The following is a 17,829-nucleotide window of genomic DNA, read 5'->3' as shown; positions in this document are numbered from 1 at the left end:
GGTCATAGTGATTGACAGCTGCTGACTCCTCCCTCACCTGATGTTAAACCACTTGCTACCAAAGAAACTCATTCAGACTCTGGATGGCTGCTGCCTTCCAGCCCCTGGACCGTCCCACCGCCTCTCAGCCCCTGGACCATCCCGCCGCCTCCAGGCTCCTGCACTGCCACAGTAACTGCTCTTCATTTGTCCCTCTCCAATACGATACACACCCTTATGGACTCTCTCATCCTTCCAAAGGACCTCCTTATTTGGTTGGGCTGCCTGATTCCATGACTGTGTTCCAGTGTTGGGGTGAGTGCCCTTGAGCAGTGTTCAGTATTTGAGGGGAGATGCCATCTAGAGCTTGACCTTGACTGGCTATTCGAATTCAGGCGCTGGCTCAGTACAAGAGTCCAGTTGTAACAAATAGTTGCTGCTTGGATCATCTCAGGGACCCGCCCACCCACTAGCCACTGAGTCTTGATTGGCAAACACTCATGTAGACAACAGGCCCATCCCAGTCTCCCAAAAATTACCCTCTATCTGATGCAGTCAAGTGATACGTGGGGGTGTCAGTGGCCTTTTCTAGTTTCCTGGGGTCCTCAAAACTGAGCTAACTGCACCTTCGATCATGTCTGGAGAAACATACCACATGACCAAAATGTCATAGCTGATGTTTCTTCACAATTCAAATGTTCTTCTCATCCAAATCTCCCCAAGTAAGGTATAATTGGACACAAATTGTCTCAGGATCCTCTGGAGAGACCTGGTATCAAAGACCTCCAGTCATCACCTTATGTCCCTGTTCAAGACCAAGTCTTACCACCATACAATACGACAGGAAGCACCAAGATCTCTTAAAAATCTATTTTGAAAAACTCCTCTGTTCATGATAAAACAGATAAAAATAGTTTAAACCGTTAACCATTCTTACTGTGAGGAGCCTAAGGGGCGGAGCCTGAAAATCAAGACAAAAGTGTTTTCAATCTATTTAACATTTTCAGCAGACACAAAATAATTTGAACCATTTAATTTCACTGTTTTATTCCCCCCCTCTCTTTTTTATTCTCTCTCTCAGATTGACCTGTCAGCAAGCCCCTCCCACCTGCTGTGATGATGTCACAGCTGTAAGGTGTGTGAGCTCATATAAGGGACAGCGTGTGTTCGCTTCAGCATCCTCTTTGCTGCCTGCTGCTGATTTTTTACAGAACGAACTCAAGACTTTTCCACTGCACAAACAGTAAGTCAGATTCCGATTTTTTTTTCTTTGTCCTGCCTGACTGCTGCTTTTTTTTTTTTTTTTTTTTTTTAGTCTGAGCTAGTTTTCTGATTGGCTACTTCATTCATTTACTGACTGTTTGTGTTTCACCGTTGGTCTGGATTCTTCTTCTCGTTTTTTGCTCTTTCTATGTGCGGTAACTGAGTGAGTCTTTTGCCGGCTGTTTGACTGACAGCCGTACGCTGATGGAGGCGATGCGCTCAGCTTTGGTCATGTGACTTTTCTTTGATCTTTGCTTTGTGACTGTCACAGATGGTGTGAACTCTCTGAGTGCTGTTCTGGTTGCAGGATAATCGATCTAACTGTGCTGAGAGCGGTTCTGTGCATCTGCTCCCTGCAGTATGTGTAAAACTGCTGCTCCTGTTTCACTGAAGGACAGCAGGCGTCCTCTGAGGCGTCCCACACGGGAACCAGTTGTGGATCCAAAATTCTTTACGCTTGCTCTGGGGACTCTTACCTTTACTTGCTGTGATGATCCTGATCCAAAAATACCAAAACAGTTCGAGTGAATATTTCCACTGAAACGTTTCACAGCATCTTTTCTTGCCTTGGCCCCGCCCCTTTTTGCAGAAATTCCTGTAACTCTTATTTTTTCTTCTGTTCCTGTTTGTTTGTTTGTTTGTTTTTGAAGAATCCCATAGATGCAGTTTTAAAACAACTGCATGATAAGATCCAGACCGTGTGATTGATCTGGATCACATAGGTGGAAACATGTTTCCATAGTGACAGCAACTCACCTGTTCAGTATCTTTGTGTTTTTTGTTTGTTTATTTATTTATTTATTTATTTTTTGCTACACCCACTGCCCTTAATCATTTGTATGAATATTTTTGCTTTTGATTGAAGTAGATTGTAGTTCAACCCAACCACCAGGGGGTGGTGCTATAACAAGAATATGTCGGTCCATGTGGTGAACATACGATCTTAAATAAAGGCATCTCAGAAAATATTCTGATATCTTTAAATACGTTTTCAGCAGAATTCAAAATGTTTTGTTTATTGGTCTGAAATTCCTTCAGTACTTTTATTTAATGTACTGAAATACTATATTCATCATGTCATGAAGTAATTTAAGGCTTTGTTCAGTTGTCTAAATGGGCGGGCTAAGAGGTTTATCACCTTCCAGTTTAAATATTAAAGTAGTTAATAAAATCACATCAGCAGCCTGGTTTTACCTCAACACTTAACAGATTACACTCAACTCATATCTGTGCTAACTACATGCTAATTAGCTAAGTTAGCATGGGCTAGGATAGGTAGCACAGCGTGACGTACGACGGCCAGACGTAGAACTTTCACAATTGTACAGGAATACGTATAAATCATGAGGCCTCTGCAGCCCCGCCCTTGTGTCCCCTCAGGTTTATTTTCATGACCCTGTGTGGGGCCCTGACCCCCATGTTTGGAACCACGGTAACGCCTGAACAGTTTTATGTCCTGTCTGGTTTTAAGCCTTTACTGGGTCGCAGCATGTTCTTGTACATTGGTGCAGCACGCCCCCTGTGGGTGCAGAGAATCATTGCAGGAAATGGAAATGTGCATCACAAATGTCAAATTCATGTGATTTCTATCAAAAGGCTAATGCTGTGAATTCATCAAGAATGAACTGTGAGACTTATCATGAGGACAGATGTCCGGGTGGGGGTGTTTGTTTGTTTGTGTTTCAGGTAAACAAATGGCTCTGATGATGTTTGTCCTCCTGCCGCTGACAGGTAAAAACAGCAACAACAAAAAAAAACTGTTCATCAATCCACCAATTCTTTCTTTCTTTTGTGATCAGATTCATATCATTTCTCTCTTTTTGCAGGTTTTTTCTTTTTGCTTTCTCCAGTGTTCGGCTCAGAATCCAGCGGTCAGTCCTTAATCTCGTCTGTTTGTCTCTGCCTGTCTCTTCATTGGTTGGCTGTTTGTCTGTCTCTGTCTGTCTGTCTGTCTCTCTCCATCTGCCTGTCTTCCTTGTCTGTCTCTCTGTGCCTGTCTGTGTGTTCTTTATGTTTGTGTTGTGTTCATGTCATTCAGATTAATTTGTGTACGAGTATATTTGTCTTGTGGATTGTCGTCCTCTCTGGTGAGGAAAAACTCAAAAATCAAAAACATGTCCTGGAGAAAAATGTTTCAAACAAACAAAATGTTTCTTTCATAAAAACAAACAAACCAAAACAAAAATACTCAATTAAGCTCATCAGAGGAGAAACGTGTTTTTAATGACAAGTCATTTGAACTTTTCATAATTCCACATTAGAAATCTGCAGATAGATTGTGAACATCAGAGTAATGTCAGAATAATTGATTGCAAAGTGTGGACTAGCGATGGCGGTGCATGCAAAATATGGTGGAAATGTTATCAAATCCTCATAATCAATAACGCTGTTAGCAACAAAGCGCCTCAAACGTCAGCACAATCAGTCACTTTTTGTGATCTCATCGCGTGTCAAAGTTCAATGAACTCCACTAGCTTTTTTTCTGCCCTTGCAGGGAAACGCATGTTTTTAAACCACGCTATGGAATAAAAGTGCACAACGCACTCACCAGCAGGACTGCTGCAACATCTAGCCACAGGGTGGCGCTGGAGGAGGCTCATTGGTGGATTCAGGTGTTCTTAGTAACAGGAATGTTTAGTGTCTGTGCTTTTCCAAGTCTCTGCCTGGAAATGGGAACGTTTGCACTGTCTTCACCTTTTTGAGGAATTATTGCTGGAAGCCTTCAACTGGACAAGCCATGTTTTTTTTAATGTGTTTTATTGAACCTGAATCATGAAAGTGATCTGAAATATCAACTGTGCTCTTTTAATGGACCAAACAGATGAAATCTGTTTTTTTTTTTCCTCAAGCTGTCAATTTTGTGACTGTATTTGAAATCAAATCCTCAAATAACACTCGTGTCTCTGTATCCTCATGGTGATATTTTAGTTTTGAGTCATTTTTTAAAATGTAAATAACTCTGATTTCTGACCTTCGTGCATCAATTCACTGATTTTAAGTTTCACTGCTTCATTTCTACAAAGAAAACATCAAATAAAGCTGATTAAAGAAATACAAACCCAAGGGTGGTGGCCAAGTTTCAGTGGTTTCAGTGTGGAAGGTTCCCAGTTCAAACCCCACCCCTGCCACATTTCTCCATGTGGATTTGTGTCAGGAAGGGCATCCAGCGTAAAACTGTGCAAATCAAATCGGCAGCAAATCAAATCCACCTTGGATCTGCTGTGGCGACCCAGAGTGAAAAGAAGGGAGCAGCCGAAGGAACTTACTAAAGAAAAACAAACCCAAAAAACCACAGCTTTGTTTAAATACCTCAACAGGCCCCGCCCACCTGCTTCAGAAAACTTAAAAAGTGACACAGGTGTTTGCTGCTGCAATGTTTGTTTGTTTTTTTCTTTGAAAATCTGAACAGATCATCTTCTGTAATGTCCAACACTTTCCCATGTTCTTGTGTAACTTCCAATTATCTTATTTTATTCAACCTGTAATCTGTGTCGGACACATTGCCGTCGATATGCTGCAAATATTGAGAAATCCATCCATATTTTTGAGGCATTATATTCAACTTCACACTTAATTGATTCTCTTCTTCATCACTCACTCACTCATTTTCAGCCGCTTAGTCCAATAAGGGTCGCGGGGTTGGAAGCCTATTAGCAGCAAGTCATAGAGCATGAGGCAGAGCGCTGGACAAGGATGCCAGTCTATCGCAGGGTCACATATAGACAAACAAACACATTCACACCCGCACACACAACCTTTGGACAATTAACGTTTCCAGTCCACCTACCTGCATGGTCTTTGGATGTGGGAGGAAGCTTGGAGCACCCGGAGAGAACCCACACAAACACGGGCGAACACGCAAACTCCACACAGAAAGGACACAGGTGGGAATCGAACCCATGACCTTCTCACTGTGAGGCACAGCTTAAGCAACGGTGCTGCCCTTCTCTGTCTTCATGCTCGTGATTATTTCCTTTAAAGACAGGTGTGCCACCAAGTGGGTTGGAAATGCAATTACAACTTTGCTCTTGGTAGGTGGATTTTCGAAGATGGAACTGGTGGGGGGGGGGCATCTTTTAATCTTCTTTCTTTCATCGTTGTCACAACAAAATCCCGATGTCACCAAATGAATATAGGATTTATTACAGAACAATGAGATAAATCAAAATGAGACCAAATAGAATAAATTAATTTAAACAAAATCATGAATGCTTCAAAGAAAGAGATGAATAATTATGGACTAAAGAAAAGTTTTATTCATAACAAAACGAAATGGATAACATATCTCAACCTGAAGGAGAGCTGAACAGAAATATGAAGGTGAACAGAAGCTGGTGTTTTGTTATTATTTGTTCTGTCACAGACATAAACGTTGATGTTGTTGTGTCTCAGTGGCGTACCCGGTGACCTGTGTGACTCGTGGCACCGACCTCCCCCAGGACCAGGAGGTGGTTCTGTGTCCGTCTGGCTGCACAGACCCCCGATGGGGCCTGTCTGTGTTTGGGACCGGCGTATACGCGTCCGTCTCCTCTGTCTGTGGCGCCGCTGTGCACAGGTATGCACTAACACACCTCTGACATGGTTCTGCTTTTGTAATCGGCTCTGTGTATCTGTATGCTTTCCGTTTTGTGTGACTCAAAGAGCTGAATCAGATGAACTTATCCCTCATGACGTAGAGCTGAGCTGTTTTTTCTGTCCAAGATTGTATAATTCCATCAGTATTAGCAGATAAAGTCCAGAGTTTGCTAAATATCTTTGATGCAGGCTGCCCTCAAAAACTGAGTGAATGTTTCATGTGGGAAGTCGCCAAGACTGCAGGAGATACGAGCTTCAGTGACTGTGCCTGGAGAGACTGTGCTGCTTTTGTCTGTTAGTTCTCCAGTCACAGCTTTTTGATGGAGTGGAGTCTCGATCCCATTAGCCACGAACCTTTAGCCTGGATTCCACATCTCTTCTTTAGAATAAAATATTTGAAAAACACAAAATATTTGTGTCTTCCACTCTTCCACAAACCTGAGACTGATGAAGTAGCACTGTCTCTCCAATAACAGCCACTGAAGCATCACTGTTTACTGAATTTAGATGTAAATAAAGTTAAGTAATATTTTTTTCTCATGACCATGATGAAAACAAATGCAATTGAAGCGGACACTGTGCACTATGAGCTCATATTTATTTTGACCAAAATGTCAGTTTTCCTTTTTTTTTTTGGACATAACTGTTGCTTCTGTACTCATCCAAACTCTGATCCTCCAAAACAAAATGAGTTTATTTTTGCCGTTCTGGAGGACTGGCACAGTCTGCTGGTGCAGAATGTTGGTGGAGTTTTTTAGTCATTTGTAGATGTGACATAATGAAGTGCAAGTGCCAGTACTTCTGTTTGCTAAACGCGCTCCAAACGGCATGAAGGAATGTTAACAAATGAGCTGGCGAACCTGAATGACCTCCAGCTTCCACTGTGGAGGGCCGTCAGGGGAGGAAAAAGTCTGCAGCTGCCTTCACTCACGTCTCATCGCCTTGCAGCCACGCAGAGGCAATTTTGGCATCTGCACTTTGTTGCTCACAAATGTCATCAGGTTAGATGTCGGCAGCTAATTGTTTGGACGCGAACCAAAGAACTTCAGCAGAATGCGAAGCCGTTAGCATGCTTCAGTCCCACATGACTTGGCGGCATACAGGCGACATTTTGCTAAGTGCTGCTGGACGTGCGGCACACACAGCAGAGACATCAGCTGCAAATGTGCAAAATTTCTAACAATTTATTAACTAAACATTTGAGGCCTCATTTTGGGCCTTTAAGAAATGACCTGTCATTTTAAAGGCCTGCTAAAAGTGGACGGTGCAGCGGACAGAAGGTGTTGATTTGTTGATCTGTGTGTCTGTTCTGCAGGGGACTGTTGACTCAATCTGGCGGAAAGGTCAAAGTTAAGATGCTGCAAGGACGAAACAACTACGTGGCCTCCTATGTCAACGGCATCCAATCACAGCCTTTATCCTACTGGGCCACCTCTTTCAGCCTCACCAGTAGGTGGAGCTATGTTGCTTGATTCATTGATGAATTAAGCGATTAACATTGTTATTTAAATTTAACTGACGATGACTGAAACGTTTTAAAGATCTTTCTCAGATCTTTCAGTAGAACTTAATCTTCCACCATCTCATCTTTTTCGTTATTTTCAAATTAAACAATGTGCTATGGTCTTGTTTCCAGTTTTTCCCTCAGTACCACCAAGTCTACAGTGGGAAGATCTTCTAAGCCATGACCCACTTCAGAAGTCACTCATATTTAAAGTTTATAATCAGATTTTGTCCTTTGATTGCACACCAGTCACCAAAGTCAAGGCTGCCTGGGAACAAGAACTGGGCTTGAATTTGGAAGATAACTGGTGGGACATTGCTCTTACACTCAACAAAAATATAAACACAACACTTTTGGTTTTGCTTCCATTTTGTATGAGATGAACTCAAAGATCTAAAACTTTTTCCACATACACAATATCACCCTTTCCCTCAAATATTGTTCACAAACCAGTCTAAATCTGTGATAGTGAGCACTTCTCCTTTGCTGAGATAATCCATCCCACCTCACAGGTGTGCCATACCAAGATGCTGATTAGACACCATGATTAGTGCACAGCTGTGCCTTAGACTGTCCACAATAAAAGGCCATTCTGAAAGGTGCAGTTTTGTTTTATTGGGTGGGGATACCAGTCAGTATCTGGTGTGACCACCATTTGCCTCATGCAGTGCAACACATCTCCTTCGCATAGAGTTGATCAGGTTGTCAATTGTGGTCTGTGGAATGTTGGTCCACTCCTCTTCAATGGCTGTGCGACGTTGCTGGATATTGGCAGGAACTGGTACACGCTGTCATATATGCCGGTCCAGAGCATCCCAAACATGCTCAATGGGTGACATGTCCGGTGAGTATGCCGGCCATGCAAGAACTGGGACATTTTCAGCTTCCAAGAATTGTGTACAGATCCTTGTAACATGGGGCCGTGCATTATCCTGCTGCAACATGAGGTGATGTTCTTGGATGTATGGCACAACAATGGGCCTCAGGATCTCGTCACGGTATCTCTGTGCATTCAAAATGCCATCAATAAAATGCACCTGTGTTCTTGGTCCATAACAGACGCCTGCCCATACCATAACCCCACCGCCACCATGGGCCACTCGATCCACAACATTGACATCAGAAAACCGCTCACCCACACGACGCCACACACGCTGTCTGCCATCTGCCCTGGACAGTGTGAACCGGGATTCATCTGTGAAGAGAACACCTCTCCAACGTGCCAAATGCCAGCGAATGTGAGCATTTGCCCACTCAAGTCGGTTACGACGACGAACTGGAGTCAGGTTGAGACCCCGATGAGGACGACGAGCATGCAGATGAGCTTCCCTGAGACGGTTTCTGACAGTTTGTACAGAAATTCTTTGGATGTGGAGGTCCTGGGCTGGTGTGGTTACACGTGGTCTGCGGTTGTGAGGCTGGTTGGATGTACTGCCAAATTCTCTGAAAACGCCATTGGAGACGGCTTATGGTAGAGAAATGAACATTCAATACACGAGCAACAGCTCTGGTTGACATTCCTGCTGTCAGCATGCCAATTGCATGCTCCCTCAAATCTTGCGACATCTGTGGCATTGTGCTGTGTGATAAAACTGCACCTTTCAGAGTGGCCTTTTATTGTGGGCAGTCTAAGGCACACCTGTGCACTAATCATGGTGTCTAATCAGCATCTTGGTATGGCACACCTGTGAGGTGGGATGGATTATCTCAGCAAAGGAGAAGTGCTCACTGTCACAGATTTAGACTGGTTTGTGAACAATATTTGAGGGAAATGGTGATATTGTGTATGTGGAAAAAGTTTTAGATCTTTGAGTTCATCTCATACAAAATGGGAGCAAAACCAAAAGTGTTGCGTTTATATTTTTGTTGAGTGTAAAAAAATTTATACAAGCTCAGCTTGTGCTCGTCTCACCCTCACACAGTTTAAAGTACTGTTCAGAGTCCATTATTCCAAAGCTTGACTCACAAATCTATTCCACTGTCATTGACAGTTGCGACAAATGCCAAGCTCCATTTTGCAATTTAACTCATATATTTTACTCCTGCTCGTTGCTTTCTCGCTCCTGTCAGACCTACTTTGATACCATGTCAAAAATACTTTCAAAGACCATAAAAATATCACCCCATGTCGCCATATTCAGGCTCCCAGAAGACCATTCCAGGTTTACCTCTAACCAATTAGATATTTTAGCTTTCACTTCTCTATTGGCAAGACGGCATCTTCTTCTTCATTGGAAGTCAACTAAAGCGCCCTCTGGTGCTCAGTGGCTCAATGACACCATGCCTTTTTTAAAGCTAGAGAAGATTAGATATTCAGTGAAAGGTAACTCTGATAAATTTTATAACAAATGGCTTCCCTTTTTAACATTCTTTCGCTCTCTCAACTCTTTCCCTCATGATTGATGGACCCCCTCTCCTCCTCTCTCTCTCTCTCTGTTAAAAATATTTTTAGTATTCTCATAATTTCTTCATTATTTTTTTTTTTATTTGTTATGAGCCTATTATTTTATTTTTATTTTATCTTATTTCCCATTTTTTTTCTTTCTATATTTATTTATTTATTTATTGTCTTACTTTGTTTGTTTTGCCTTTTCATGTTCCGGTTCCTGTTCAAACAGAAAACCTTAGGAGGCAGATTATTATATGCATTATTTTTCATTCAATGTGATGCACAGTATTTCTACTATACTGATTGTGTTTATTGACAGTTGCATTGCAGATGTGATCTGATCATTGTAATTATGACATTAGTTCCTGTACCTTACCTCCTAATAAAAAATATTGAAAAAAATAAAAAAAAATTTAACTGACAACTGTTAAATGATTCATTGGTCTCATGATTACATGTGAGCATACTGAGCGTACACATTAATGACGATTTAAAAAGGACTTGGCTCAGATATTTGAAACATTTTGAAATTTTATCTAGCATCAAAATTTTTGAATTTACATTTATCTACAGGGTGTGTTTACACGCACACACACACATAAATTATTATTATTTTTTTCATTCATTTGTTGCTGTTTCAGATGAAGGTGGAGTAATTTTGTTTCTATGTAAAATAGTCTGATAGGTTAGTTTCTTTGGTAACATTATAACCTGTTTAACAGAAGCTGATAATGTTGCACTGGAGGTGATTGGGCAGACCAACACAACAGCAATCGCAGAACCAGGTAACACACACGGTGATACTACTACAGTGGTTACAGTGCTACTGTGGTGTCGGTACTCTGGCTTCTTCTGTTGGACAGCGTGACAGCTGACCTGGATGTGTGTGTTTGTTTCAGTGAAGAAAAATATGAAGAAATCTTCGGTGAAGAAAGCTCTGACAGGAGGAAACAAAGGTACTCGTTCCGTTTTTGTGTTTTTCACAATTCACATAGAAATTGTAGAGACCATTGTTTTTTGTTTGTTTGTTTTGTTAACCGATAAAAGGTATATTGATGGAACATCTACCTGGTCAATCAAAAAAAAAAAAAAAAAGGCAAAAAAGAAGTCAGCCAACAACTTGTTGTTGTTCCTTCAAATGCAGCATGAGTCAGGACGAGCCTACAGGAAATAGTCGATCCATCAGGAGATCTGGTCTTGAAGGCACTGTTCTTGTGTTTTTGGAGACCTTGTGTTTCTGACCGGTGTTCGGGTGCAGCTGTGGCATTTTAGAATGTTCTTAATACTGGATCAAGTCATATTGGGTTGAGTCGTATGCTTCCCAAGGAAACAGAAGAAGCCTGGGTACTTTCTTCTGAAGTTCTTGTAGTTGGCCATGTTCTCCTTCTCCAACTTGTTCATCAGTTGTTCATAGTGCAGACTGTGCATCCGATTTCTTTCTTTCTTGTTGCTGCAGTTCATTCTGGCGATGAATGACCAGCCTGGCAGGGGATCATGTGCAAAGCAAAAAAGAAAATCACATATTCTGACATTTAGGTTGAACCTGCTTTCCGTCTTCACCGCACGTTAGGCACGCTATTATCCGTTACCTGGACCCAAATGCACAGGACATGACCACCCACAGCCAGCCACGATTGGTCGTGTGGTCGTCCGGGCTCTTATGATTCCGCTCTATCACATAAAAACACTAAAACATATAAAGACTAAAGTTCTTCCGTCTGAAACTGACATCAAATCTTTATCTTACAGAGGAGCGCACGCTGACTCTTCTGCTCCGGGACAGTTAACACTGATTTTAAGACTTCTTGTGTGGGTTTGGCTTATGTTTGAGATTTCTGGAAAACCACAGACTTTTAAGCTAGACAGGTTTAGGGTTGGCTGATTACTAATAGGTTAGCTCCTAACTAGTGCACAGGTCCATGTTTATTAATAAAATGTGTTTATCTGCCCAGACTGTCAAATGGACATCATTATAGTGATGGACAGCAGCAAAAATATTGGGCGGCGACGCTTCAACCTGCAGAAGAACTTTGTCTCTAAACTCACCACCATGTTGAAAATTGGACCAATTGGACCACACGTTGGAGTGGTGCAGGCCAGGTCAGACACACAGCGTGTTTTTACTCTTTCAGGTGACATTACATTCAAATTCTGTAGATGTACTCAAACCTTTTACCAAAGTTACCACATGCCTTAATCTAATAAAAATATAATATTTAAATTTGTCTATCTTCACCACATCTACTCCGGCTTGCTCTTACTGGCTTTCATTCCCCTTCTCTCCAGAGCATATCTCCACCTCTCCAGGCTACTTTACACTCTTTCTAGCTCATTCCCTCTGTCTGTACATATTAAAATCTAGTTTAAGCAGCTTCCAATCAATAAGGAAGATGATGAATTAACTGTGTCCAACACAGAGAGAAACTTTCATTTTTGATGCCGTAAGCAATCACACTGAAGCGTCGGCACCCTGAACTGCAAATTTGGAAAACATTTCTAACTTTCTGTTTTGGGGTGTTGGAGTTTTCCTACATGACATTTTGAGTTGTGATACCACAAAGACCAATTCACATACCATCTACTGTTTGTGTGTGTGTGTGTGTGTGTGTGTGCGCGCACAGTGACTCTCCAAAGATAGAGTTCCTTTTGCCCAATTACACGCAACCTAAAGAGCTGCTGTTTGCCATCAAGGAGCTGGCATTCCTGGGAGGAGACACAAACACTGGTACCACATGCACACACAATTCCCATCAGCCACCAGTGCAGTGCCAAAGCCACATGGGAAGTGTGGGTTTTCCATGGTAACACATTAATTTTCTGCAGGTTATGAGGCATTCGATGTTCAGAAAGAATAGTGAAAGCCAGTCCCACCAATATGGACAAGGTTCTCCTCTGGTACACAAAGTTAATTTGGAACCACGTTGAGCAGTTCTACTTAAAGAACTTTGTTCTGAACCAGAAACTGGTATTAAAATATCTGAATCTGAAACAGGATCCACTGTGATATTTCTTAATGTCACATGACTGGTTTCATGACAAGATGGTGGAGATTAAGGCTGGTTCCATGAATGGAGAACAGAAATGTATTTTTATAACATTGAGGAGGCGGGGCTTCAGCTTTGTTCTTACCCTTTGCATTCCTGCAGGTAAAGCCATCATGCAGACAGCAGAGGACTTTGTTCATCCAAGAAAACGGGGGCAGGCGAGGTCACCCTCGTGTGATGCTGGTGCTGGTTGACGGCTGGCCATCGGACGACTTGGAGCAGGCAGCCATGTTTGCCAGAGAGTCTGGAGTAAATGTGTTTCCTCGTGTCAGTGGCCAAGCCGACAACTGATGAGCTCGCCATGGTTCGAGACAAAGACTTCATGAACAAGGTTTCACACTTTAGTTCATCTCCTTGAACTAAACACTGCAAGATTAACTCTTGAATCAGTGACCTCGTACAGTCAGTAGTGCTGGTTATCTGTTAACCAGAGGGTTGCCAGATCAAACAGAAATGGTTTTGATGATATAAACCACTACAACAACCACATCTCTAAAAAATGTGGTTGTTCTAGAGAGGTGGCCATGGACTGGTTGTCTGCCTGGGTGGTTACCATCCCGCACCCAAGGCGGTTCTGTGGTGTCGTGGATGCAGCGCCGACACCAGGTCTCAGACTTGACTTGAGATAAACTACTGGTTTTCTGGAAATGAATAATTCATTCATTTTCAACCACTTATCCAGTTCCGGGTCGCAGTGGCAGCAGAGCAAGCATCTCATCCCACACTTCCCTATCCTTGGCCTAGTCCTGCAGCTGTTCCTGGGGGGATCCCAAGGGATTCCCAAGCCAGCTGGGAAATAGAATGAAATGCAAAGCTTAAATGTAGTAGGTTATACGATTCCGGAAGGTCCCTTCATGCGTTGATTCACAGTCCATGAAATGCAGACTAGGAATTGCTTGGGCAGCCACAGTCTTTATAAAGAACAAAAAAATCAGTAGTGAGTCTGTAAATCTGCTGTAGTCATTTTCCATCTTTGACACGGTCCGGCTGCTCTGCCTTTCTCAGTGTTTCACCTGATCCTAATCTCATCTGCCCTCTTAGACTGAGAAGGTTCTGGTTCTGGGAGGCAACATTCAGCTCTACTGATCTTTGGATCATGACCTGAGACTTAGTTCCTCTGACTTGTTTCGTAAAATATTGTCTAGCATCTGTGACAGAGTTAGAGTGACTGACTGAAGGTCTCCCCCTGCAGGCGGTGTGTAAAGATAACGGTTTCTTCAGCTACGTGATCTCCAGCTGGTTCAGCACCACCAAACACGTGAAACCTTTGGCTCAACGCCTCTGCTCGCTGGACGCCATGCTGTGCAGTAAGATGCGTCTGAACACTTTGTATTTGAATCTCTGAGACCAAGCATTTGTCTCATCCCAGCACTAGCGCAGGAGCAGGGAACACCAGAAAATGAATGAAATAAGGGAGCGCCTCTGCAGGCTGCAGAACTCATTACAGCTACAGTAAAGCGACACTCAGTTCAAATGCCGTTCAGCTATTGTCAGAGGTCAAACATGAAGGGTGGAGCTACAGCTGGACTCATGGGCTTCATTATTCTTTACCAGGGGCTTTGGGGGAGGAGTCATCAAGAAATTTGATCAAAGCATAACATATAATGTTACTGTGGACAAATGTGTGTGTGTGTGTGTGTGTGTGTGTGTGTGTGTGTGTGTGTGTGTGTGTGTGTGTGTGTGTGTGTGTGTGTGTGTGTCTCTTCAGGTAAGACGTGCTACAACTCTGTCAACATCGGCTTCCTCATTGACGGGTCATCCAGCGTTGGTGTGGACAACTTCCGGATGGTCCTGGATTTCCTGGCAGGAATTGCCAGGAGCTTTGAGATCTCCGACATGGGAGCTCGCATTGGTCAGATTCAGGATCTAGAAGATTGATTGGCTGAGTGACTGCTGATCATTTGTGTTGAGTGAGTGATTTGGGGTTGCAGGCGCAGTGCAGTTCACGTACGAGCAGCGGCTGGAGTTTGGTCTGTTTGATCACTTCAACAAAGAACAAGCCATCAACTCTCTGAGGAGGATTTCTTACATGAACGGAGGAACAGCCACTGGAGCCGCCATCACCTACGCTGCCCAGAACCTGTTCAGGTACCGCCACACTGAACTCCACTTTAAGAGAACAGCCACCACATGAGACCTTAACAGACCAGTCACAGTGGGCCAAAGGTCAGAAAAAAATTAGAAGCTGAAAACTGATGTATTCCTGGATAACATCCTAACAGTCCTCCTGCGTCCTCCGCCAGCATTCACCATTACAACGTCGTGACATCATATCCTATGTGAGAAATGGCCTCAGAGATTTATTTTTGCATAAACCAGTATGTGTCAATCTGGTGCACCAAATTAGAAACAAATGTGGTGCATCTCTTTTCAAAATGGACCCAAATAGTCTTGGTGTTGGTCCACTAACTTATCCCCAAAACTTACCGTCCCCGAAAAGTGCTTGTTTATATCTTTTGTCAAGTTAATTTTATGTCTCTACATATGTTCAGGTGACATCTGCAAAATGTTTGTTGCAACTGAAGAATGTTATTTCTTTGTCAGATAACCGTTAATGTTATCACTTATTTCCTTTAATCCTGACAGAGCACAACGTCCTAAATATTATTAAATATTTCAGAGTGGAATCTGGTGTTTGTGAGATGTGACATCTCTATAACATTTCATCATAATATATCTCTATGTTTCTGTTTTATGGTTATTTGGCTGTTAATCAATGATTTATTGACAAAAAAAAAGTTTGAAATCTGTCATTTTCAGATTTACGTCTTCAAGAAATGACATGTACAAATTGTCTGAAACATTAAGCAGACGATGTTTTCTAGAAGGTTTTTTTTAAGTAAATGTGTGCTGTTCGATGGTCGCTCTCACAACACATCGGGCTGCTTTTGGCTTCTCCCACAAGGTGATTGTTGCCACAGTTTGAGCAAATATAATCAGTTTATTTGCGGGTTTTTTTTATATTGCATGTGGATATTGGGTATAGTTTGATGTGATTATATTACTGAGATTTATTTTGTGATATATAAAATCACCACTGGGCACATGTTGTCTGAAGCTAATGACATACATCCCAATTTCCAAAATCCACAGCAAAGAAAAAAAAAAAAGCCATGTGCTCTAGTTTTTGATGCAGGATGCTATCAGGCAAAACAAAGGTTTATGTTCAAATAATTGTTTTAAATGTTCTTTTAGGCGGTCTGGACCTGGTCGTAACTTCCTCATCCTGGTGACAGACGGCCAGTCGTATGATGACGTCACCCAGCCGGCGTTGGCTGCACACAAACAAGGTGTGTGTCAAAACCAACAAAGCAAAACATTTGTCTGGATTCATTACCTGAACCCTCCTCGTTTAATGTGTCTACTGATTTTCAGGCATCACCATCTACTCTGTGGGTGTGGCTTGGGCGCACAGGGATGACCTCAGGTCAATGGCGTCAGAGCCAAAAGAAAGCCACTATTACTTCACCCGAGAGTTCAGTGGCCTCAGCGAGTTCATCCAGCCGCTGGTTAGAGGCATCTGCCGAGACTTCACCGAGGCCAACTAATAGACACACACACACACACACACACACACATCAAATCTCATTCACCCGGTGAATTTATTGACCCGGTGTTCAGCAGAATCAACATCAAATCTGCTATACTGACTGAAGTTATTTATGATGTTTGTCTTTTGTAATAATTAAAGTTTTTCTGAAGAAAAAGTCGTGAGGTTTTTCTGAGACGTCAGAGGTTGTTATGACATCAGACAGACTTCAACAGCACAAGTGTTTTGAACGATTCGGTCAGACAGGCAGCTCCGCTTGACACAAGTTAACATTTTACAACAAGAATTACAACCACAAAGCTCGTACTACACCGACAAAAAATAAATGGAAATGAAAGCAGGCTGATGGATGGAGGTTTTGGCAGAAGTCTGTGGCATCTGCAAGGGCCAGCTCACAGGGCGTCAGCAGTGTTTTATGAGTTGCCTGCTGCATATTGAATGATCTGTAATGGGATTCATGTATCGTTACTTATGTGCGTGCAATGTTTTTCTTAAAATGCTTCTTGTCTGTTAATGGGAGTTCGAAGTTTGACATGTAAACTTCTGCTATGATACTTTGGGCAGTTATTTTGTTTGTAGTCAGAAGAATCTGCTGGTAAGTTCAGTATTCAACCTGCTGAGAGGAGGATTTATTTGTTTCTGCTGGAGGAATGTTTAAGCAAAAAATATATATATATATTTTTGACAAACGTCTTCAAAATAAAACTAATACTTCATGTACAGGCATGAAATCAACAGAACAGAGGCTGCCCGCGGAGTTGCTGCTTTTTATGATTGCTTGTTCACATTGTAATTATCCTGATGTACATTTATAAACCTGTAGATTTTTATATTTGTCTTCAACTGTAGTGGGTCTTGTTTTTATCGGGTCAGTTAACCATTAACTGATGTTCAAACTGTAATCAATTTTCTGGTTCATTTGTTAATAAAGGTTAAATATGGTCTTATGTCAGTGTGACTCTGATCTGTATGAAAGAGTTTAATGAAATGAAACAATCAGTGAAATAAAGTTTTTTACTTTTGAAAAAGCGGATTTACAGTGGCTTGCAAAAGTATTCAGGCCCTTGGTATTTCACATTTTTAATTTGTTTATGGCATTTCAAATACAAAAGGTAAATCAGGCTTCTCAATATAAAAATCTCTAAAATTATCTTCTGTAGACTCAAACTGAAAGTAAATCTCTACAACTTGATAGAAATTAATTAAAAATAAAAAAAAAGCCAAGATGATGGGTTGCATAAGTAATCAGCCTCTTTGGTATAATACCTGTAAATAATCAGTTTAATTGCCAGTTTTCTTCAGATAAGTCGGGGGATGGATACATGAACATTTCCAAGTCACTGAATATGTCTTGAACTTGCCAATGCGTGAAATACCAAGAGGCTGAATACTTTTGCAAGCCACTGTATGTTCCTGTCTGACAGGAAAGGGCTCAAATTAATTAAAATGTTTTTAAACCTTTTCCAGGAAAGAGTTATGGAAAGAAAAGACCCCCCCCCCCCCCCCCCCCCCCACACAAAACACT

General features: G+C 42.0%; 1 protein-coding gene across 1 annotated transcript; it reads left to right on the top strand.

Annotated features, from left to right (window-relative positions):
* Positions 1 to 1,109: 1,109 nt before the first annotated feature.
* coch (coagulation factor C homolog, cochlin (Limulus polyphemus)) lies at positions 1,110 to 16,413 on the top strand. Its single transcript, XM_034159787.1, is given in 17 exon segments — positions 1,110 to 1,222; positions 2,929 to 2,973; positions 3,069 to 3,113; positions 5,635 to 5,797; positions 7,133 to 7,266; positions 10,433 to 10,495; positions 10,610 to 10,666; positions 11,663 to 11,810; positions 12,332 to 12,435; positions 12,857 to 12,888; positions 12,890 to 13,012; positions 13,014 to 13,085; positions 13,947 to 14,061; positions 14,463 to 14,606; positions 14,686 to 14,842; positions 15,950 to 16,044; positions 16,130 to 16,413. Coding segments are annotated over 16 exon segments (1,662 nt in total). The 5' UTR covers positions 1,110 to 1,222; positions 2,929 to 2,936; the 3' UTR covers positions 16,303 to 16,413.
* Positions 16,414 to 17,829: the final 1,416 nt, after the last annotated feature.

Source organism: Thalassophryne amazonica, chromosome 19 (assembly GCF_902500255.1).
Source record: "Thalassophryne amazonica chromosome 19, fThaAma1.1, whole genome shotgun sequence".
NCBI classification, from domain to species: Eukaryota; Metazoa; Chordata; class Actinopteri; order Batrachoidiformes; family Batrachoididae; genus Thalassophryne; species Thalassophryne amazonica.
The sequence above is the reverse complement of the archived record's forward strand: the minus strand, read 5'-3'. Positions and strand labels throughout refer to the sequence as shown.